At 41.5% G+C, this 23,972-nt stretch overlaps 1 protein-coding gene across 1 annotated transcript; it reads left to right on the plus strand.

Annotated features, from left to right (window-relative positions):
- The first annotated feature begins 367 nt into the window (after positions 1–367).
- ntn4 (netrin 4) lies at positions 368–23,166 on the plus strand. The gene is made up of 10 exons (XM_079655186.1): positions 368–823; positions 2,268–2,821; positions 8,317–8,595; positions 14,119–14,245; positions 14,887–15,072; positions 20,368–20,581; positions 20,689–20,774; positions 21,354–21,422; positions 21,514–21,687; positions 22,037–23,166. The coding sequence occupies exons 1-10, from the start codon at positions 697–699 to the stop codon at positions 22,174–22,176; spliced, it is 1,956 nt and encodes a 651-aa protein (XP_079511312.1). The 5' UTR covers positions 368–696; the 3' UTR covers positions 22,177–23,166.
- Positions 23,167–23,972: the final 806 nt, after the last annotated feature.

Genomic DNA, 23,972 nt, shown 5'->3' on the forward strand with positions numbered 1-23,972 from the left:
AATATGTTTTATGTTATTTGTAATGCTTAAACATGTGAGGAAAAAATATTGCTCATAAATATGCCAAAAATAGTGGCCCAATAGAATAATATTAGTTGAAATGAATAATAGGATTTTAATGCAGTGTTAATGTCATCATATTTGTACTGTAGTATACTTTGACTAAAAAATCTGAGTACTTTCACATACTCAGACAGATACATTTTGACGTTTTGTACTGTTGGATGAAGTCAAACATTTAATTATACACACCTTTAATCCTGATCTTGGACCCCCTCGAAAAGGCCCCCTGGAGGTTCCTCCTGGACCCTCATGTTGGGCCCCTCCCTCCCAGTGTAAGGAGCAGGTTGTGGGCTCCATCCATGTGAGAGCTGCTGTAATGTTCCTTTAAATGCGAGATAACTGTGGAGGAGAGGCGGAGCTGCTGCTGTCACTACTCCACTCTGCTGCCTCTCCTGAGACAGAGATCTGCGGGCAGAGCGACGCACACTGCGGGGAAATGAAACACACTGCAGGACCCGAAGCACCCGCACTCTGCACACACACTCAGCTCCTCTCTCTGCGGGACACCACGCACCGTCCGGGATCATGTTGTTTCTTCACGACTTATTATCGGCTTATTGGATCGCAGCTGAGTGAAAGAGAAAGTCCACACTGGATTTGAACCCTAAACGCACTATACTTCTGCCACCGTGGATGAAATCTGTGCATACTTTATGTCTGAATAACTCCAGCGGATTCTCACATATTTCGGATTATTATTTTAAACAAGGAGATATGATGATTTTATTTGTGATCAGCCTGGCCGTGCTGTCAGATGCAGGTTAGTAGGATTTCCTTTATTACTTTTATTTAAAAATAAAACAGTTATTGTCACAGGTGCAACATTGAAGATCTTGCTTGGATTTTTTCCATTTTCTCTCACTAAAAGAGTTTTTACTTTGGATTTCTAAACCCATGAAGCCACATCTTTAGAATACGAGTTGATACAAAATCATAAGTAAATAATTCAACTCAAGTTCCGTATTCAGTTATAGAAAACAGAGTTGTTTACTGCCACAGATTTGTTTGGTGTTAAATAACATAGCTGAACCTAACCCTTTTAAGAACCAACATTGGGTGAATCAAAGGTCTTTAAAATTAATTTAACACATGTACTAGATTTATTCATTAACGTCTAATTAACCTTGACAAAGTGATTGATTATTCAGTTTAAATCTTCCCCCTATGACCTCCCCTCACACAGACAGTTATGTAATTTCTGCTAACAAAGAAAATCCCTCAAGAGAACGGTTCCTCAGTGCAAAAGTTCAATAATTCAGCCTCTCGGGTTTAATAAGTGAAGGCATTGCCATGAAAAACAAAGCGAGCTCCAGGTTTAAGATAATAAATCCACATGGAAGATGACACTGTGCCCTCGGGGGGTGCAGAGCGTCTGGGAGGCGTCTGAATGCTGCTCATCCTCCGAGCTGCCAAACTTTATCTGTGTTAGAGTCCATGCTGGCTGCATTCTGCGGCAGGTAGGTGCACAATGCCCCTATTATCCCTTTTGAATAAGATTTCCGATCGAGGTTAATCACTCGACTTGTGTACACACACACACTCACTGAGTCACTCTTTTTCTTCCCTCAACCACTCACTCTATAGCACATACTCTGGTACTCAGATTCAGTTGTTTCTGTTCACTAAACTCTCCAACACTATAACAAATTATTATGAAGTAAGTGTTAAACAAGTTTGGGGTCAAATCGGCACATTGCACATTAACTAACAAGACTTGTTTTTGCCTCATCTATAATGACAAAAATATCTGCTTGAATAGGAAACATTTTCCTCAGTGTTTTTCAATTGGGTGTTCTGGTTATTTGAATTGCTCTATCTTTTACTTTTCGAGTTATTAAAGTAACTTTAACATTTTTACATTCTCAATTATCTCAAATTGTGCATCTGTTTCGTCTTTCTAACCCCAATCTCCCAAAGAAAAATCAGTAATGTATTGAATATATAATTTTAGTGTTATTTTAATGCTTCAATGCTGTGATAAAGTCTAATCCCATTGACCTGCATTGTATTGGGTGGAGGAAGAGATCTCAGAATGGGGATGAATACTATGAAGTTTGTAAAATACCACCATGTGTTGCATAATTTGGGTGACCTGACCCTTTAAGCTGAGGTCAAATGACCCATTTGACACTCTGGATTCCACGTTTTTTAGTTTTGTCACCTCCCATATTTGCAGTTGAAACCGTTTTTTGTTCTCCCTCCAGGTCTGTCAGGTGACGTATTTCAAGCCGGTGTGTCCCCGCGCTGTGAGAGCCGGGCCTGTAACCCCCGCATGGGTAACTTGGCTCTGGGTCGGCGGGTCCTGACGCAGACCGTCTGCGGAAACAACGGCACGGAGCTCTACTGCTCCTACTCCGACCCCAACGTCAACCTGGCCTGCAGCGCTGCAAAGTGCGCCAAGTGCAACGCCGGCCTGCCCCTCCTGTCCCACCTGGCCAACGCCATGTCCGACTCCTCCTTCCGTCACCCCAACACCTGGTGGCAGTCGGCGGAGGGGGTGGAGTCTGAAACGGTGCAACTGGACCTGGAGGCAGAGTTCTACTTCACGCATCTCATCGTGGTGTTTCGCTCGCCCAGGCCTGCCGCCATGACCCTGGAGAGGTCTCAGGACTTTGGGAGGACGTGGAAGATGCTGCAGTACTACGCCGGAAACTGCACCGACACCTTTGGGATGGAGGAGGGGAAGGCAGGTGTCGGCCGGGATGTGGCCATCTGCACATCCAAATACTCCGGGGCGTATCCCTGCAACCGTGGAGAGGTGAGGAGGGAGCTTACCTTTTACATCAGATATTAAAGGGATATTTAGAGCCTCAAAATAACCATATGCTTATAAATTGCTCACCCGGTGTTACCTGAAAATCTTGATGAAACTTTATTTTTCCTGCTTACTTCCACGGAGAATGAAGAATCCAAAAACAGAAAAAGGTCTTTATGAATTGAAAACTATGTCAAAAACATATTTTTACAAAATCTCCAACCACTAGAGCAATATAACCTTGTCACATTTAATGCTCCTCCCAAAAACATTTTCGCTAAAACTGTACACTTTAAAACAATTCCGTCTTCAACGGATGAGTAGTGCGCCTCGCAAGTGTGACACTGTTGATGAGGAAGTGTTGAAATAAGGGTTTGAGCCCTAAAATACATTTAAAAAAATTATATATCTGATATATCCTTCAGATATATTGCCCCCAAGTGGCCAAAAAATCTGTTGATGAAGGGGAAAATAAAGAAATCTCGAAAAGAACAGCGGGGGAGTAAAAAGGTAGAAATATGAAGCGTTTATATTCTGTATCTACACAAAGGACATGTTAAGTCAAAATAACTTCAAATCACTGTGAGTTCAATAGTATTACGTTACACAATAATGGTTCTCTTAATCATAACAAAGATTTCTGTGCTTTTATCAATTTATCAACTGCCTGCCAGAAGAGCTTTGGGGGATCTAATTAAAATAAAGTCTTGGTTGAATTCCCACCATTTCTCTTAATATAAACAGTCGTATCGCTCAGAAAGCAGGTTGACGCAGGTGGGAGAGGAGGGCGGACACACACCTGCAGAGAAACGCTGGAGGAGGGTGACGGAGAGTTTCCTGCTCAGCTTTATCTTCCTCTATCACTGAGTTGCTATTTACCTCATATCATAAATGGGCATGACAGGTAAACCCTGCTACAGAAAGACGGCAATGCTCTCGTAACCAAATGGTTTTAAGCGTATTATTACCCAGTTCTTACTGGAACAAATTCAGTCCTGTCTGCAGTAAGTCACGCAACATGCAAGAGTCATAGAGTCATAGGACCGAGCAAAATGAAAGCAGAGCTCAGCCAGGTGGGGGACGCTGTGTGTGTGTGTGTGTGTGTGTGTGTGTGTGTGTCTGTGTGTCTGTGTGTGTGTGTGTGTGTGTGTGTGTGTGTGTGTGTGTGTGTGTGTGTGTGTGTGTGTGTGTGTGTGTGTGTGTGTGTGTGTGAGCGTGAGCGTGCATGAGTGGGTGTTTAATAGGCGTACTTTGACTGTAGCACGAGAGGGCTTCCTGAAGTCCATTGATGTTTAATTGAAGCAGTGTGTGTCAGGAGCTGCTCTGCAGATGTGAGTGGAGGCGCCGGCCAAGTGTGGTCCTGCTCGGACTCCCTGCAGAGCTCTCAGATGTAACGTGTGTGTACGCCCTCTTTGTAGAGCTCCACTGCTACGATGCATTAAAAATAAGCAGCCGTTATCACCTTATCTGCTGCTGTCAGTGTGGTTTGCATGCTCATGTAGGAAAGACATCTATGCATCTATTTTATGATTTTCCCTACACATTGTGTGCATGAAGGTGTGAAAAGTAGCAACTCATTTTCCTTTCTGTCTGTTCTTGTCTCTGTACTTCACATCTCAGCCACCTGTGCTGAGAGCATGACCTTTGACTTCTAACGCCTCAGCTGATGACCCAGAGGTTAAAAGAGGTCAAGTAGCTCTCTGTCAGATCAGGAGCTACTCAGCTGTTCTCACTCTTTCTGCTTCAGTGTCTTTTTTTGTAATCATTCGTCAACTATAATGACAGTAAAACAGTCAGTGGCCTACGCTAGGCAATGACAACAAAGCCTTATAGTGTGCAGTACTATGGGTGTGTGTTTTAGGGATGTAGCGCCTCTTTTTCAATATAAAAAGTATCTATAAGCATTATTGCGCATTTTTATTAAATAAATATACATCTAATCAGATTACTTGTAATTGAGTTTAACCAAATGTAATAAAACATTTTCTAGACAATCAAACTGTATGTTTTTTAAACCGAAATCAAGCTCATTTACACTCAGCACTGAACAGACTTGAATTGAAGCAAGCATTTTAAAAGAAGACATCATACCTGTACTCTGGGAACTATGTTATTAGGACATTTTTCTTTGCCTAATATTAAAATGAATTGATCTAATAATTAACAAAAATAATGTTTTTTTTGCAGCGTTATTATAATTATTCAGTATGATCTTTATGTCATTAAGCCTAATAAGATGGTGATCAACCTCCATAAGACAAATACTTCAATGAAATATGAAAGCAATGTTAATAAAACACATGACTGACTCTATAACTTGATGCATGTGTGGAATTGTTGTTGGCTAAGGTTACCAGACGGCAGGTATTCTCAGTTTTCTTTCTCCCGCAGCAAACATAAAAGCATGTCATCTCTTGTGCTGAAAGCTTTTCGTGTTCACCTGTAATGTGGGGAAAAGGTGGTGTGTGTGTGTGTGTGTGTGTGTGTGTGCGTGTGTGTGTGTGTGTGTGTGTGTGTGTGTGTGTGTGTGTGTGTGTGTGTGTGTGTGTGTGTGTGTGTGTGTGTGTGTGTGTGTGTGTGTGTGTGTGTGTGTGTGTGTGTGTGTGTGTGTGTGTGTGTGTGTGTGTGTGTGTGTGTGTGTGTGTGTGTGTGTGTGTGTGTGTGTGTGTGTGAGAGAGAGAGAGAGTGACAGAGTATGCTGGGTTCCTTGTCTTATTTATGAGGTCAGCTGGGCTGGAAGAATGTGAGTGTTTGTTGTAGAGACTGACCTCCTTAGGGAAGAGAGCAAGACCAGCCAACACACATTCTCTCTCACTTTTCCACCGTTCCTCGAGCACACAAAAACACACACACACACACACACACTTGTCCGTGCCCTTTCAGATAAACACATACAGTCGGCTCTCCGTCTTTCTGCAGGGAAGGAAGTGCCATTGCTCTGATGGATGTTGGTACTGTTGGCTAGACACCCATCCCCCTCTCTGTTTCCCTCTCCGTCGTTCTCCTTCCATCAATGCCCATTGTGCCTGTTTACCAGATTACAGTCCACAGCTCTTTGATGGAATTATGCCTGTTTAAGCCAGACGTACTTTTATTTTTCAGCCTGGAGTAGACACATGGCCCACAGTGAACCCACTGCCTCAGATTGATTTAACTTTTTAAAATGTGGCGCAATTGGCCTGACATTTGTTATATATTTTCGACGACAGGTATTCAACTTAAAAAAATATGTGAGGTATGAGACACATGTTTAAAATAGCAGATGTGCTTCATTCAGCATTTGCAAATTCAATTACAGTTAAAGGTTCCCTATGGAGTTTTCTTGTATACTAATGCCAGAATAAATGGTGATAGTCTGTGTGTATCCCCGAAGCATATTGTGTGTATCCTTGAGGCCCAACAAACCCAATGAATGCATGTCCTGTCTCTTAAAATATTTACAAAGTATTTTTGAAATAATTTATAAATGATGCTGACTGTCTTATTCCCTACCTTTTATTACTGGACATTGCTCGTTTTTTTTCATATATAACTACCAAATCTAGATAAATAAAGAACGCCTACAAATGCGTCACATTAGTAGCAAAAAAGGGGAGGAAAACCAAATAGGAAGTTGAATTTGTACCGTAGTATCTTTGTAATCTCTATTTATTCTGTTGTTTTTTATTTACTTAATATGACCACAGATACAATTCTAGATAAGTGTAACCTTTCTTCCTTTTGCTAGCCCCCCTAATAACACCTCTTACTGTAAATACACCTGGGGAGACTCAGGTCAGGCTTCACATTATCATAAATGTGCATTTAATCGGCGTATGTGCCAACAATAATAATTTGTTTCCACATTCAGAGGAAAACTACGAGGCATCATTGGGTAGTAAAAGCTGCAAGAAGGCCTTGTGTGTAATATATGTTGTGTAAAGGGGAGCAGCACACTGATGTCTGTGTGCATGCCAGTGTGTGAGTGTGTGTATGCCGGTGTTGCTGTGGTGTCCCCAGGCTGTCGCGGGCCTTTTGTGTGGCCCTGAGTTATGTGAAGCTGGATCCCCGTCCCTGTCTTTGTCTGGCCTGCTCTCCCTGCTCTCCCTGCTCTCCCTGCTCTCCGTGCTCTCCCGCGGACCGGCGCCCCTCGTCCTATTTGTCGTGTTCTCTTAATTGTGGACCACAATGCCGTGACCCTGAGACCTTATCCAACAACAGGGAAATTAATAGTGCTCCTCCCATCACACTCGGGGCCAGTCATCCAGCCAATGAGGAGCTTGGGGGCTTTTTGCTCACAACTTGGTTTAACTAAAAGAAAATACACTCACACACACACACACACACACACACACACACACACACACACACACACACACACACACACACACACACACACACACACACACACACACACACACACACACACACACACACACACTACTCGTCCAATGATATATATGACGGAAAGCTACAAAAAAAAACACACTTTGTTAAGAAATGTCTTTCACAGCGAGAGTTGGGGCACACACCAACTTTATCACAGCAGCGGTGTTGGTAACTAGTGGCAGCAGTAGCCATGGCGATGGCAGGCATCCTATAAAGGGATCTTCCATTTGAAGGATGTCCAAGGACTAGACAGGGAGGGAGAAATAGGGGGAGAAAGGTTGCATTTAAGGACACCCAGCACCGCCATGGTCACGTGGGGACGCAGTCAATAATTGCGGGGTGAAAGGTTATATTAAGTGCACAAATTATACCAAAACTACCCCCCCGTTAACATGACAGGTGTACTGACATGAGAAGCATCAACAAACCAGATTGTGCCATAACATTCAGCCGACTAATCACTCTAAATCAGGAAATTGGTACCATAACATAATGGCTCTCTATCTCCATAAACTAAAGAGGGGGGAGGGGGGAACCATAAAACCTCACAAAACAACTCCACCTCCTAAAGGGGAAACCAAGCCTCTATGAGTTAAAACTTGTTTTCACGTCCAAGTCATATATCAAGTTTGAAAAGTTTCACACATAAGGAAAAGTGGACTTCACAAGCCCAAAGAAAAGTTTGTGATCCACCACTTTCATTCTTCCAAAAGTCCATTAAACTCAAAGGGACAACATTATTTACCCAATCTACTTAATGGTGTCATGTTGAGAAGAACGACAAATTAAAGTAATGAGAAGATAATAAATGATGAAGCTGTTTTGCTTGTCGTGTCTTTTTGGTGCTTCTTGGTATGATCTATTTCAGGATCACTTAGGTTAGGGTAAGCTGTTGCAGACAAATCAATAAGTAAACACATTTTATCTGGGGTTTTAAAACTTCTTAATCTTGTGTTGCCTGTAAGAAAGGTTGTTATGCATTTGAAAAAAAAATGCATTATGACATTTAATTTTTTTATTTCTAATGAAATTGCAAGTTTCTGTTGTGTCTTTTGTTGGCTGAAACCTATCAAAACACAGACCTGATTTGTTCTGAAATGTGACAGCAGATCTCTGTTTCTGACAAATAGGTGATCTACCGCACCCTCCCCAAATGGGAGTCCCTGGACCCGTTCGGGCTGGAAGGCCAGCAGCAGCTGAGGGTGACCAACGTCCGGGTCCGGCTGCTGAAGCGCCAGCCGTGCCCCTGCCAGGCCAAAGACCTTGCCTCCGCCCACGTTAATCTCCCGACCCGACACTTTGCCATCTATGACCTGATCGTGAAGGGAAGCTGCTTCTGCAACGGACACGCAGAGCAGTGTGTTCCTGCCCTGGGGTACCAGCCCATCAGAGACCGCACCAACCATGTGGTAAGAGAGGAGCAGGGAGTTAGAGTGCATAGCTTTGAAACTTAACATGTACTAGCGTGGAAAAAATTATACTTTTAAATGAAAATAACTAATTTTGCTTTTTAAACACACACATCTTGTTTGACCTTTAATGGCTGGCATGCCATACACTTGCATTAGTGTCCCCAGCTGCCAGCAGATGTGTTTGTGAAGGGGCAATGCCAATAAGAACAAGCTTATCATAACATCGATCTTGTGTGGCACTAGTTGTCAAAAAATACAATTGAAATACAGTAGATCATAAATGAAGCATGGCTGTTCATTTTTGACCTTAGAAACAGTTGTTTGACAAGAAAAAAAGCTTAATTCAAAGTCCACTTAGTAACCATTTTTCTGAAATCCAAGCACCTCAGTCTTTTGAAAGTACTGACAAGAGTGTTTCTTAAGTTAAGTCAATGTTTGTCGGTTGCTATGCATGTTATCTTGTTTGCAGCCTTGATGCTGTGCTACTGATTGCTCTTCCTTCAGTCTGTCTTGTTTTGGCATTCTGACATTTCTTTCACTTGTTTTGGTATTTATTACACAAGTAATCACACCCCATGTGCCGGCTTCTCACTTGTTCTGAGGAAGATTATAAGGCTTGATACTCTCAGACTAAACAACTTGTTCACTTAGTGTTGGCATTCGTCTTAATAACAGACTCCACTTCCTGTGTTCGCCTGGCTCTGTCCGCTCAGATAAACATCTGCATTTCCCGTCCATAACGAACCCAAGAGGTTTAGATATGAATTCCACTGAGCGTAAAGGACAGTGTTGATCTGTGTGTTTGGATAAAGGTGTGAACAGACGTGACTGATTCAACGTTTTTCCTGGAGAACCATAAGTGTTTATGCTACTATCACAACCATCTCCACAAACAGATATGTCTGTTCTGCTGCAATCAGCGAGGCGCACGGGAAAAGTGAAAGTCAACAAGGAGATTCCTTCACAACGTGTTTAGGCAAAGACATTTAGGAGTTAAGAATTTGTTAGGCTGATGGATATGTTTTTCTACATTATCCCAGAAAAGAACAAACATTTTTGATAAGGATCTTTTGTTTAAAAAAAGAAATCGAGATATGTACTAATATAGACGTTTTTAAGCCGAAAAATTCACTTCACCTTTCCTTACCTCTTTTAACGTTTCTTTGATATACGTATATATATATTCTTTTTTCTGAATGTCTACTATTCTATTTCCCCAGCCTAAAAGATAAAAGGATACATACCCTAACATGTAGGACCCTGAAAACAGCTGAAAACAACCTTCATATTTCATACTGACTCAAAGCAGATGAAAGTCTTTGGTATTCTTTGTGAAAAATGAACAAAACGATTCATGTGTTTTCTTTGCTGATACCAGCTCTTTTGTAATGAAGCTGCTGATACTCGATTTATTGGACACAATCTCTAAATCTTTAAATCTGACTATTTTCATGCCAAGAAATTCCTAGAGGCTCTACTGAGTGTTTTCAAGAGGATTTCCTTCTTTTGAGGGCAGAAAATATTTAGACCACGGGGCTGTAAATCTGTACCCTGCACGCCAGGATAATAATAATAATAATGATAGATCATTGTAATGCTTAGATGTGTGGCTGATTCATTTTATCATCAATATTAGTTCAAATGCAACCAAGACTTAAAGTTTGAACAGTAAATCCTTCTCACAACATTACCTCAGGGCATCGAAGCGTCATTCTGCTGTGTGGCATGCGGGCAGCATTTGGTAAACATGCAGAAGTTATATAAGTGACTTTTCCTGCGAAGTTATCAGCAGTTTGTTTTATGTTTCGACCCAGAGCCGCTGTTTCTGGCTAAACCCAAACAAGCAGAGCAGCTCAAGATGGGGCAGAGATTACTGATCTCTCACAGAAGGGCATGTGCAGTAATGGAGGAAGTAAGGCAGATGTTATTTGCACCCAGGTGACTATAGTGCGCAATGCTATTTGCACCCGGGTGACTATGGTGAACAATGCTATTTGCACCCGGGTTACTATAGTGAACAATGCTATTTGCACCTGGGTAACTATAGTGAACAATGCTATTTGCACCCGGGTGACTATAGTGAACAATGCTATTTGCACCCGGGTGACTATAGTGAACAATGCTATTTGCACCCGGGTAACTATAGTGAACAATGCTATTTGTACCCGGGTGACTATAGTGAACAATGCTATTTGCACCCGGGTAACTATAGTGAACAATGCTATTTGTACCCGGGTGACTATAGTGAACAATGCTATTTGCACCCGGGTAACTATAGTGAACAATGCTATTTGCACCCGGGTGACTATAGTGAACAATGCTATTTGCACCCGGGTAACTATAGTGAACAATGCTATTTGCACCTGGGTAACTATAGTGAACAATGCTATTTGCACCCGGGTGACTTTAGTGAACAATGCTATTTGCACCCGGGTGACTATAGTGAACAATGCTATTTGCACCCGGGTGACTATAGTGAACAATGCTATATACACTGCGCATGCTATTGCTATTTGCACCCGGGTGACTATAGTGAACAATGCTATTTGCACCCGGGTAACTATAGTGAACAATGCTATTTGCACCTGGGTAACTATAGTGAACAATGCTATTTGCACCCGGGTGACTTTAGTGAACAATGCTATTTGCACCCGGGTGACTATAGTGAACAATGCTATTTGCACCCGGGTGACTATAGTGAACAATGCTATATACACTGCGCATGCTATTGCTATTTGCACCTGGGTCTCTATAGTGAACAATGCTATTTACACCCTGGTGACTATAGTGAACAATGCTATTTGCACCCGGGTCTCTATAGTGAACAATGCTATTTGTACCCGGGTCTCTATAGTGAACAATGCTATTTGTACCCGGGTCTCTATAGTGAACAATGCTATTTGTACCCGGGTCTCTATAGTGAACAATGCTATTTACACCCGGGTCTCTATAGTGAACAATGCTATTTGCACCCGGGTCTCTATAGTGAACAATGCTATTTGTTGTGATAATTTCCTCTAGCTGATCCAAGGGCCTGTTAAGAGTTTATTTTGCTGATGAAGTAGGACTCATTTCTCAAAACATAAAGGAACACTTTGTCTTTCAGATGATGAGAAAAATGTAAACACAAAATAACCAAATGAGCAGATTCCTGGTTTTCACTGGAGAGGAAGGCCAAATCTTTCCATCCATATATTTATCCAGATAAAAATAGCTGATTAAGTAAGAAGGCCAACATCAAATTTCAACTTGTTTGGGTTTATTTATTTTTGTACATCCTATTCCTTAAATATAGGCTACAGAGCAGCATCATCTTTTTTTCTGTTGATTGTATCTTTCGTATATGTTAGTCATTAGTGCTAAAACACTGTGAACGTAGATGTAGATGCAAATGTATTTGTTTCATTTCTTTGTGAGCTTCTGTTCCACCACATGGGGATGTTTTCTGTTCAGGGTGATTACACTGTCAGTTAGTTAGCCACAAAGCCAACACACACATAATGACATCCAGCGACAACCACTGGAGCGTTAGCAACAATTAGTCCTCAATGTGTGTGTTCTGTTTTTCAAAACCTCTCTTTATTAAGAAAAATTACCTTTTAATTACATAAGAGGAAAATTAGTTTTTCACTTTGTTGTTACAAAAAGGGTCCTATACACAAACATTAACTTAACTTTACATCTATCTGTACTTAATTTACTCATTATTTTCATATGGTTTTCACCTACAGTACATCTTCCTCACATATTTCTATTTCGTATTTTCATTCGTGTCTTCTCCTTAAAGGTTTTCAATTTGAAATTTAGAGTAGGTTGCCTCCACATGGCTCCCAAGATCGCGATGACTGAGCCTGCGCCTAGCAGATGCTAACAGCGCTAACAGTGCAAATAACAGCAACGATGCTGACAGAGCTACCAATGGTAACCTGAGGGGCAATCCGGAGTGTGAGCTTCAAGCTTAAAGACTGTATGTTTGTACGTGCATGCTATCAACTACTGATACAAATACTGCATATTTGTACCTTTTTGACACATAGATAGAGACATTTGATGCTAAAACTGTGCTGTACAGGGCTTGCTATCCGCTTCCGATTAAAGGACGTTGTGTGTCCATTTTTTGCAGAAAACAAGTGACGTACAGTAAGATGCTAAAAAGATGCAAACATGCTCATAAGCACAAATCAGTCCGATTTTGCAGTGTCCTACGAAGGCTGTGCTCAAGCTTGCATGGTTGCATCCGTGCAGCTCTAAATGTATAGGCTAAATAATTGTTCCATATCACGGTATGGTTAAACATGTGAAATGGGGTGAAATACCAGCTGTTTGGACCCTGGCCAGCTGCTGCTGCTGCTGCTGTTGCTACCCTTTTCCCCTTTCTCTGGTCCATTCTTTCTTTTCCTGCACCCCTTATTTCCCTTCACGATTTTCCGCTTTTCTATTAATTACTTCTATTTAATTTTTGCAATATGTGTCATTAGGTATCCTGCTTCCTTTTTGCCTGATCTCTCATTTATGCAATTGCTTCCCCCCTATTAGCCTTTGATTGAAATGGTGTAAAATCTGTAATGTATGTTCACCTTCACATTGCTGGACTGATTTTAGGGTCAGAGAACATGTTAGCTGTTTCCTATAGCATGTGGATGTGTTTAAGTCTTTACTCTGTAGAGTGTAAATCAGAACCGTCACCCAGCGTGGGAAACAAATGCAAGAATCTTTGTGTACATTTGTAGTTATTTTCTATATTGAGTGTGATTACCTCTCGTTGTGTAATGTGTGTGTGTGTGTGTGTGTGTGTGTGTGTGTGTGTGTGTGTGTGTGTGTGTGTGTGTGTGTGTGTGTGTGTGTGTATTTCCTACAGTAGCACTGTGTAACGCAAACAAATAAAGAGCTTCCTCAGATGGCTTGTCCCCCTCCCTCCTCTCCTTCAATCATTATCCAGCATGCATGGCATTCCAGCTCACAGGAATGACAAGGAGATTGTTATTGTGGTCTCATCGCTGCATACTTGCACTTTTCTCATGCACATACACACAAACACACACACACACACACACACACACACACACACACACACACACACACACACACACACACACACACACACACACACACACACACACACACACACACACACACACACACACACACACACACACACACACACACATACACACACACACACAGGCTTTTCAGGCCAGAGGCCCGTTCTTGTTTCCAGCTATGAAGCCAAACAATCAATCTCCATTCACTAATTTTCAGGCGAGAATGTACGAGAGATAGCGATGGAGGGAGAGGAAGTGGAGAAGAAGAGGGGAAAAGCAGATCTTTTATAGAAAAGAGAAAACAAGAAATAGTGTGTGTGAAATCTAAAGTTAGCCCAAATATGCTCGTCCTCACGTGGGAACCTTTTCCCTCCATCACACTGACCTCTTTGTTCTTGACATTTCTACCTCTGTCATTTTGCCTTTTTGCTAATGAGCTGTCTCCCTCTCTCACCCTCTCTCTCTCTATCTCCCTCAGGTCCATGGGAAGTGTGTGTGCAGACACAACACTGCAGGTGATCACTGTGAACGCTGCAGTCCTCTCTACAACGACCGACCCTGGCAGCCAGCTGACGGACTGACAGGTGCTCCACAGGAATGTCGGAGTAGGTCAAAGAAATAGAGTTTCACCTTAGCAGAGACACTTAGAAAAATCCTAGCATATACGTAAAAAGCCTAGCACTTTCGGGAGGGAGTAAAATATTAAGATGTGATTCCGAAATTAAGTGTTAATAAAACATGGTGTAACATAACCAAATAAAACGAGAACACACAGCTAATAACAACAAAATTGCCCAAGCATCAAGAAATACAGCATATTATTATATAAAATATTGTGGAGAAAGTATGAGAAACTGCAACATTTCATAATATATCATTTAATCCTTGTTCAGTCATCACAAATGTTTGCTGAAACACACACACAGTGACATTAGGGTTGAGTGCCTTGCCCAAGGGTAGTAAACTAAGCCTCTGAATGTACCAGTTTTTTCTACATACTTGGTCTGTTTTGGAACTTGAAAAGTTCACCCATTGATTCCTAAGCCAAGTCCATACAGACTGAGCTACTGCCCAATATGTACACAATTCCTGAAATAAGCCTCATAGAAGTCGTTTAAGATTAAGTGCTTTTCACATGCAATTCCCATATCAATAAATGGCCAATCAAAATGCCAATATCCAAACTATACGTCAACCAAAGGTGCAGTGACTTACATTTTGTGTATATTTCCTCCCTCTCACGCAGAGTGTAAGTGTAATGGACATGCCCACAGCTGCCGTTTTGACTGGACAGCGTGGCGAGAGTCCGGCCAGCGCAGCGGGGGAGTTTGTGACTGTTTGCACAACACTGAGGAACATCAGTGTCAGAAATGCAAAGCCGGCTTCTACAGAGACCCCCAAAGACCTCAGACAGCCCCTGACTCCTGCAAACGTAAGACACACACACATAAACTCACACACACCAGATCTTGCCTGATTGAATCCCAAAATGTGCACTATATATAAGATGACTTCAGGAATTTCACTCTACATACAGTATATACATATAAAATCCAGGGATGTTGCCATGCCCTATTTCTTTTGCAAACCATGACATGTAGAACTCATTTAAAATGTCAAATAACATAATTAATCACCTCAGTATTGACAAAGTGTTGCTTTTGTGAATCATACATTAACCTCATACACACCACACTGGCACGTCAGACTCCGTCTTTTAAGGAATGCTGAGGGATGATATCACAAGCCGGGACGTGCTGGATAACACTGATGGGCACCTGGCCCGGTGTGTGTGTGTGTGTGTGTGTGTGTGTGTGTGTGTGTGTGTGTGTGTGTGTGTGTGTGTGTGTGTGTGTGTGTGTGTGTGTGTGTGTGTGTGTGTGTGTGTGTGTGTGTGTGTCATCAGACGGCCCACGCTCCAGCGGACGTTTACAGCATAGTTAATCATCAGATGGTGGCATTCCTGCGTCTTGACTCAAAGCTCAACCAACAAACTCCTGCATGTCCATCTCGGGCATGTTTTGCCATTTTTCATGCGTGACTCAGAGCTTTAGTAGCTTCAGGGTAATCATTGGTAGCAGTGTATGTGTGAGGGTCCTTTGTGTGTGTGTGTGTGTGTGTGTGTGTGTGTGTGTGTGTGTGTGTGTGTGTGTGTGTGTGTGTGTGTGTGTGTGTGTGTGTGTGTGTGTGTGTGTGTGTGTGTGTGTGTGTGTCTGCCCTCCGGTGATGAGACAAGTCTTAAGTAAACATGCGATAGTCATCCACAAACACAGAGCGGTGGCTACATTCCCCGTCTGATTATGTGTCAGATTTGACCAAGGTATGCAGGTATGCTGGACATGATTACTGTGTGTGTGTGTGTGTGTGTGTGTGTGTGTGTGTGTGTGTGTGTGTGTGTGTGTGTGTGTGTGTGTGTGTGTGTGTGTGTGTGTGTGTGTGTGTGTGTGTGTGTGTGTGTGTCCAGATAGCCACACACATCGTCTGTTTGTGTGTCAATTTGCAATCAACTGTTCAAAAACATCTGGGTGGAGAACATGTTGCCCAATTGTATCACATAATCCAGGTTTTTTTCTGACTGTATATGCAAGTATGTTTCTTAGTACTTTCTTGAGAGGTTGCTTCATTCAAATAAGTCGCAGTAATTCTGCAGTAAGAAAGTGCAAAAAAGATTACATAACTAAGAGTATCCATAAAAAAACTAAATAATACCAACATATTCATAAATAATGGCAAAATAAAAGTAATCTACACTTTATGAAAAGGTCATGTGATTATCACTAAAGATGTCACAATTCATCCGGAGTCGAACAGGAATATCAATAGCAAGTTTCTTGTCAATCCACACAATGGTTTTCAAGATATTTTACCTTGAACCCTGATTATCAACTTCCGGGTGCACTACAAGTGGAGTTATAGATCACTCTTATGTGAGGGTTTTATCCTCTGGGGACCATGAATGTTTTTTACGCAAAATACCACTATTAATCAAATAGTTTGGAACAAAGTTGTAGATCTACCAGCAATTGCCAAATGGCTTCTATTGCAGTAGGATTGTACTAGCTCAAAGATGAATTGGATATTAAGAGCAAACAAAGAATATTTGTTTATCTTGTTTGCTAGTTTATGACACACATTTCGTAGCAGTTTATCAAATAATAGTTGACATAAAGATATGCCAACATGATACAGCCTTATTTCATTGCTGTTCAGTATTTTATTAGTTTATTAGTATTATGTAGTTTCCCCATATTAACTTAAGACCATAAAGTTTCAACATGCCTGATAAGAGAAAACAATGCACTACCTTTTATAACAACAGAGGTGTGTTAGGGTTTATATTTCAGGGCTTGAGTATCATGCGTGTTTTTTTTGCATCTGAAAACTCAGGTGAAAGATATGTAACTATGGAAGGCTAATGATCCTCAGTGACGGCTGATTGATAGAAAAAAGGCATGCTTTGGAAACCCCTGAGACGAAGGTACAGGTTGTGAAATCCCACTGACAATGGAGGAATTTCCCTCCGTCGTGAGGAACATTTTTTTCATACCAGGCTCCGAGGGGCCCTGGAAAGAAAACACTCCTGTCAAGCTTGTACAAATCAAAACTCTTTAGCAGGGGGGAAAGTTACAGTGTCTGTTTATATATATGTGTGTGTGTGTGTGTGTGTGTGTGTGTGTGTGTGTGTGTGTGTGTGTGTGTGTGTGTGTGTGTGTGTGTGTGTGTGTGTGTGTGTGTGTGTGTGTGTGTGTGTGTGTGTGTGTGTGTGTGTGTGTGTGTGTGTGTGTGTGTGTGTGGTGGGGGGCAGTTTGTTATCTACACTCGTTGCTCAAGCAGGTGTCTTCTTGTCATGTCTCGTAAAGTTTTCATTGTTATAGCACCTGCAGCTTTCATACACAGACACACACACACACACACACACACACACACACACACACACACACGCACATGTATTTACACACAGGACTCCTTGTGTAGTGACCCCTTTCAAATGCTCATAAATTCTCACGCAGATATGTAAACACACACTCTTACCAAGCACAACAGCACACGTGTTTCGACTTAACATGGAACTGGGTTGGTGCTGTAATGTCGATTAATTATTGACGTGCTCACTGCTGCTTACTAAACAATAGTCCAGATTAGAGCCTGATGTGCGCACACACACACACACACACACACACACACACACACACACACACACACACACACACACACACACACACACACACACACACACACACACACACACACACATTATTGCTGTAGTTGTAGGGAATCTGTTTGTCTTATCTGTGTTATCTGTGTTTTATGCTTGTCTATAAAGTCAATAAATGGGATATCTTTATGATTGTGTTGATATTGCACAGTTCAGTCCTTTGATAAGGTTAACGATTTTATCTTTGTTGTCCCGTGTGATTCCTCTGATAAACTGTCTGGTTTGGTTTTCAGGAGGGTCAATGTGACATAACAAGCTGAAGACACTGTTGTGCTTTGTTCGTAATTCAGAATAGTGTAACATTTTTTTTATTTTACAGCAATACGGGGACCACATTCTTTTTATTATTTGTATAAATGCCACATACAGCTGCAACTCACACGTATTTAGTTATGGATTAATGTGGTCATTCTATTTCGTCTATACATAACATGCCATATTTGTTAAATTATGGATAAAGATACTTTTTCAGTTTTTTATTATTACACTACTAAAGTTACAGAGTTATAGTGCATTGGCATCTTTACGTAATGGATACATTTGTGATGCACTAAAACAGGCATGAAAGTTTTACAGTTTATCTAGTAGTAAGGCAACTTTTCAGGAAACAGGAAAAAAAATATTATAAATAATATAATGTCATAAAGTTTCTGTGAGGTAAAAATACTTTTAATTTGGAAAGTTTTAATTGGGTAACAGAGTATAAATGTCTTAGGATTTAAAAACATCATGCTGAAAAATAGTCCTCTTAATTGTCCTCACTTACAATACGATAATACTTTATTGTCGGGTCATGTGTGAAACGTGTGAATGTAATTACGATATAGCTAACAGGTCAGCTCGTGGACACAATCTACAGCACATTGGCGTTAAAAGGAATGTCTTGTGAGATTGTTTTGTCAACTGCTGTTTCCAAGGTCAAGAATTCACTTTTAATCTCAGCTTTAGAGGTTTTTTCAAAAGTATGCAATCTCCAGAATGAAGTATGTGAATGTCATGTGTCATGCTTTAGATTGAGAAAACACAACCTCCAGGACTACTACTATGACTTTTGTTATATAATCCTTAGTCGAACAACAACATTGATAAAATACTTGACATACAAAAGGACCATTTGTATATTAATAAACCACCCTGTATTACTTTGAATATGAAAATAACGTTTTTGTTCTTCTCGCATGCTTTGACGGAGATCGAAGAATCATAAAAAAAGAAGTAAAGTCTGGAGGAAATTATTTTAAATGTTCCCTTTTTTAACTTATTGTTCTCTGTTGAGGCATGCAGGAAAGATTGAATGTAACACAGGGTGAGAAACTGATATACAAATGGTAATTTTGGGCGTTAAGTATCCCCTCAATAATAATGAAAAAGAGGTTAGAGTGCAGGCAGACATGCCTCGGGCCTTACAGTAAGTAGTTAGACTCATTTACTGCCAGTTGAGCTTCAAGCATCATTAAACAGCAGAGAAATGGCTCCGTAACAACACCCCCCCTTTGTTTCTCCCTCCTCGTCTTCTGCCTCTCCTTCACCACTTCTCCCCCCCTCTTGCTCCCCTCGGGATAGGGACAGATTTATGGGGGAGGTCTGACACCTTCTCCTGCAAAGGCTCTCAGTGTTGATAACAGTAGAGAGACCGCATACAGTAGTTTTTCTCAGACAGTGGAAACATGGGTGTGTGTAAAAGTATATTGTTTTTGGAGGATGTTTAAAGAACACCATATCAGCACACAATTAGAGTGGACATGAGGGAGGGAGAAAGCTGTGTGTGTGTGTGTGTGTGTGTGTGTGTGTGTGTGTGTGTGTGTGTGTGTGTGTGTGTGTGTGTGTGTGTGTGTGTGTGTGTGTGTGTGTGTGTGTGTGTGTGTGTGTGTGTGTCTGTGTGTGTGTGTGTGTGTGATAAGAACAAGAGAGAGGCCTTTGTATAACATGATCCTCCAACAATACCACACACAAATAGAATGAATGATGAAATACTTAAGTCCTGGTAATAAATAGTAGCTCAAAGGACCTTTAGACTTGTTTTGTATTATTTTCATAGATATCTAATCTTTATATGTTATTATTTCCATAAATGATTGTTTTACCTTTGTTAGAATATATTTGTATAAGAGACTTTGTTCAAGTATTAAATATCTAAACAACAATTGGATAAAGTGCCATTACAATTATTAGAAGCTTTCATGTTCCCCAGAGGATCATTCCGAGGATAATTGTCAGATTTTTGGTTTAGTAAAATCATCAAGTTTTCATTTTTCCAATATTTGGTTTATGACCAAAATCCTGCAAAAAAATGACAATCTTAATCAAATATCTGTAGCTTTTCAGAACATTTTCCTCCCAGATAAAGTACCAAAGCACTGCCTCAATGTGTAATGTAATATAAATACAAATAAATCACAGTGTAACAGTTTGCCTCAAAATGTATGCCAATATGTCAAAATGCAACATGTGATGTTGCATGTTGTGATTCACAATGACTTTCACAACTAAACTACTTTATTTCTCTCCTAGCATGCGGCTGTCACCCCTTGGGATCAATGGCCTTCCACTTTGCAGACGGCTCTCTCTGCGACCCCTCCAACGGAAACTGCATCTGTAAGCCTGGAGTAGGGGGAGCCCACTGTGACAGTTGCATGGTGGGATACTGGGGCTTCCACGATTATGGCTGCCGTCCATGTGACTGTGCAGGAGACTGTGATCCATTCACTGGAGACTGTATGTTTGGGTAAGTAAAACACCTATACCTACTTATAAGTATATGCAGATGACTAATGCCTTTCAATTGCAAACATTCCTGTGTGTGAGTGCTGATGCGTTAATGTGTTTGTGCAGCTCTGATCTGGAGTTAGAGGGAAACTCCAGCGAGCCTGTGAAGATTTTCAGACCAGACGAACTCTTCTCTGCCCTTCACTACTCAGGTAAGATACAGTTTGTGTGTGTGTGTGTGTGTGTGTGTGTGTGTGTGTGTGTGTGTGTGTGTGTGTGTGTGTGTGTGTGTGTGTGTGTGTGTGTGTGTGTGTGTGTGTGTGTGTGTGTGTGTGTGTGTGTGTGTGTGTGTGTGTGTCCTCCACAGTCCAGTGACCAAGCATTAATGGTTAAGTAATGGAGTCATGATAGGACCAAAGAAGGACATCGAACAAAGGTGTGTGTGTGTTTGTGTGTGTGTGTAGGCATGGACAGTTTCCAAGTGTGTACTTCTCTTGGACCCCCCAACACCATCATGTAACTGCAGCTTTCTTAGGCACATTCCTCAGTGGACACACACACTGTGCTTGCATTCTTACTAGGACGCCATGCACAGTATCTGAGACCACACACACACACACACACACACACACACACACACACACACACACACACACACACACACACACACACACACACACACACACACACACACACACACACACACACACACACACACACACACACACACACACACACACACGTCAGTTATGTTATGTATATTAATGTGTCCTTGTGTTTGCCTCCTGCAGAGAAGTGTGAGTGCAAAGAGCAAGCACTGACCAACAGTAAACTCTTCTGCACCATGAATTATGCATACGGTAAGGATTTCATGTAAAAAGAAAAGTAAAAAATCTAGCAATTTATTTCGCATTTCATTATTAATATTTGTCTCCTCTACCTGACTCATAGTCCTGAAGGTGAAAGTGCTGTCCGCCCACGATAAGGGCTCACACGCTGAGGTGGAGGTCAAAGTTCAGAAGGTGCTCAGTCAAAACACCAAGGTGAAGGTACCGCGGGGTCGGGTCACTCTTTACCCCGAGTCCTGGACCGCCCGGGGCTGCACATGCCCCATCCTCAACCCAGGTGAGAGTGACATGCATATCTAATCCTACAGTACAGGTTAGAGGTGGTGGTCTTTACAAGATACATACCACATGTTAAGAGATTATTAGGGGGGACATGTTCCATCAATAGAGAAGCAACAATTAGTCAACTGATGGATCAGTTGGTCTATCGTAAGGTCATCGCCAATCTTTACGATTAGCTGATTTTCTGTGTCTCTCTAAATGTAAAAGATACGATTTTAAAGACAATTCGTAACCTACTTTTCTCTAGTCTCTGACGTTTTATAGACCAAATGCTTGATCTAGAAAGATGATTGGCAGACTAAAAATAGTATCAGCTGTATCTGATTGTTGACATTATTTCTCAGGAGTGGAGTACCTGGTGGCGGGTCACTCGGACCGTAAGCAGGGCCGCCTCCTGGTCAACATGAAGAGCTTTGTCAAACCTTGGAAAGCCAGCTTGGGCCGCAAAGTCCTCACGCTACTAAAGAAAGACTGCAACTGGTAGACAGTCCATTTCAAAATACTGGAGTACCAATGGACACAGGGACGACAATGCCATGGATTTTTTCTTGTCCTCCAAATGTGAGATCGGGAGCAGGTTTTAGGGGCGGAACTGAGATGATTGAAGCCCCCTTTATTTCTCCAATGAGAGCTAGTGGTGGACTGCGCCAGCTTAAAAGCATGTGGGACCTTATTTTATTGAGAGATATAATGTCTTACACATTCCTACGTAGGATTTCTTCTGCTGTTGCTGCTGCGGCAAAAGACGTTGAGGAATTCAGCGCTCTGCCACGTGCTTTCTATTTTAAGTGACTCCCTTTGAGCGCGTTGATTAAAACTGAATATTTTCCTCTCTGCAGCACTTTAGCCTAAGATGGACTGAGGGAAAATGGACACAAAAAGAGAGGGATACCTATCATACTCATACTAAATGACCCCCCTGACATGGAACGTGGATGGAGCATGTCTATTTTCTATGACAGTGGACACTCCTTCTCACAGGAAGCAGTGTGTGTGAGTACGTGTCTGTTGTGCAAAGCACCAAGAGTGACGCTGAACAAGCCATACAAGCCACTACAGGTGGATGAATCTTAGCCAGTCCAGGTGTGCCTGTGTTGAAGAGTGAATGGATTTGACCCAAAACGTGAATGTATTTGCCTGTTTTTGCAAATGTGTGTGTGTGAGACAGAAAGAGAGTGTTAGATTGAAGAGGAATACTATGAGCACGGTCCAGACTCAGTCCAGCTCTTAAGCTTTTCTGTAGGTTTGTGTACACTTTCAACAACAGCCGTTCCAATGTTGATGATGTAACGTCATGTATATTGATTCATCTCATATTACACTCATTTCAGAAAATCCTTGTTATTCCTTCCTTTTGTGCTCTTGTACAGTATTATTTGTATATATCTATATAAATATTATGTTCATCTTTCTGCCTCTGTTTAATTGTTTTTGTATGTGGTAATATTAAAGGATAATTACAGCTTTGGTCTTATTTTCAGAGTTTTGGCTATCATTTCTTTCAGGTAGGAAAATGTTTGAATTAATAAAGTACTTGCTGTGATATGGGAACAACTTAATATTACTTGAATGAAGTTCAATGGACCAAGAAAGACAACTGGTTTGACTATAAACAAGTTGAAGGCAAGACAACAGTTATGCCAGAGTAAATGTAATACCCAAAAGGTCTGCTATATTTGCTTACTGGACAGTAAGGTGAACCAGGAAGTCAGTTAGTCAGTAAACTATGATGGGAACCTGTCAAAGGACCGTCATTGTACAAAAAGAAATTCGTAATTTTCAATAAATGATGTGTACCTTAAGTGTCTCAGTTTTACCTCCAATTAGTCAGCATTTAACTTGACGAGTACTACATTAACAGAAACAAACAAATGATGGCCAAGACTACAAAACTGACATCCACGCTCTTATGAACCCAAAGGCGCATCTGTCTTTGTTATTGAAACCTTGTTGCTTCCCAGACACCCTCACATAAACTCCAGCTCTTTAACTATCTAGGCCTTGAAATACTTCACATAAATTGGACAAAAATATCCTTATCACCCTGCTCTTTCCCACACACACACAAACCCACTCTCTTTACGCGTCTCTTCTGATTAAGTCATCCATCATTCTAACTCCCAAAACACTCTCCCCTACATTCACACAGCGCCACAGAATGTAGACCATAACAGAGAGGCCGGGCCGAGCGCACACACTCTGTTTGGGTTTGGTCAGCCTGCGTGTTTCCCACCGCCTCTTCGCCCACTCGCCGTGACGTGCTTGGCTGAGAGGTGTGGA

Source organism: Notothenia rossii (assembly GCF_949606895.1).
Source record: "Notothenia rossii genome assembly, chromosome: 10".
NCBI lineage: Eukaryota > Metazoa > Chordata > Actinopteri > Perciformes > Nototheniidae > Notothenia > Notothenia rossii.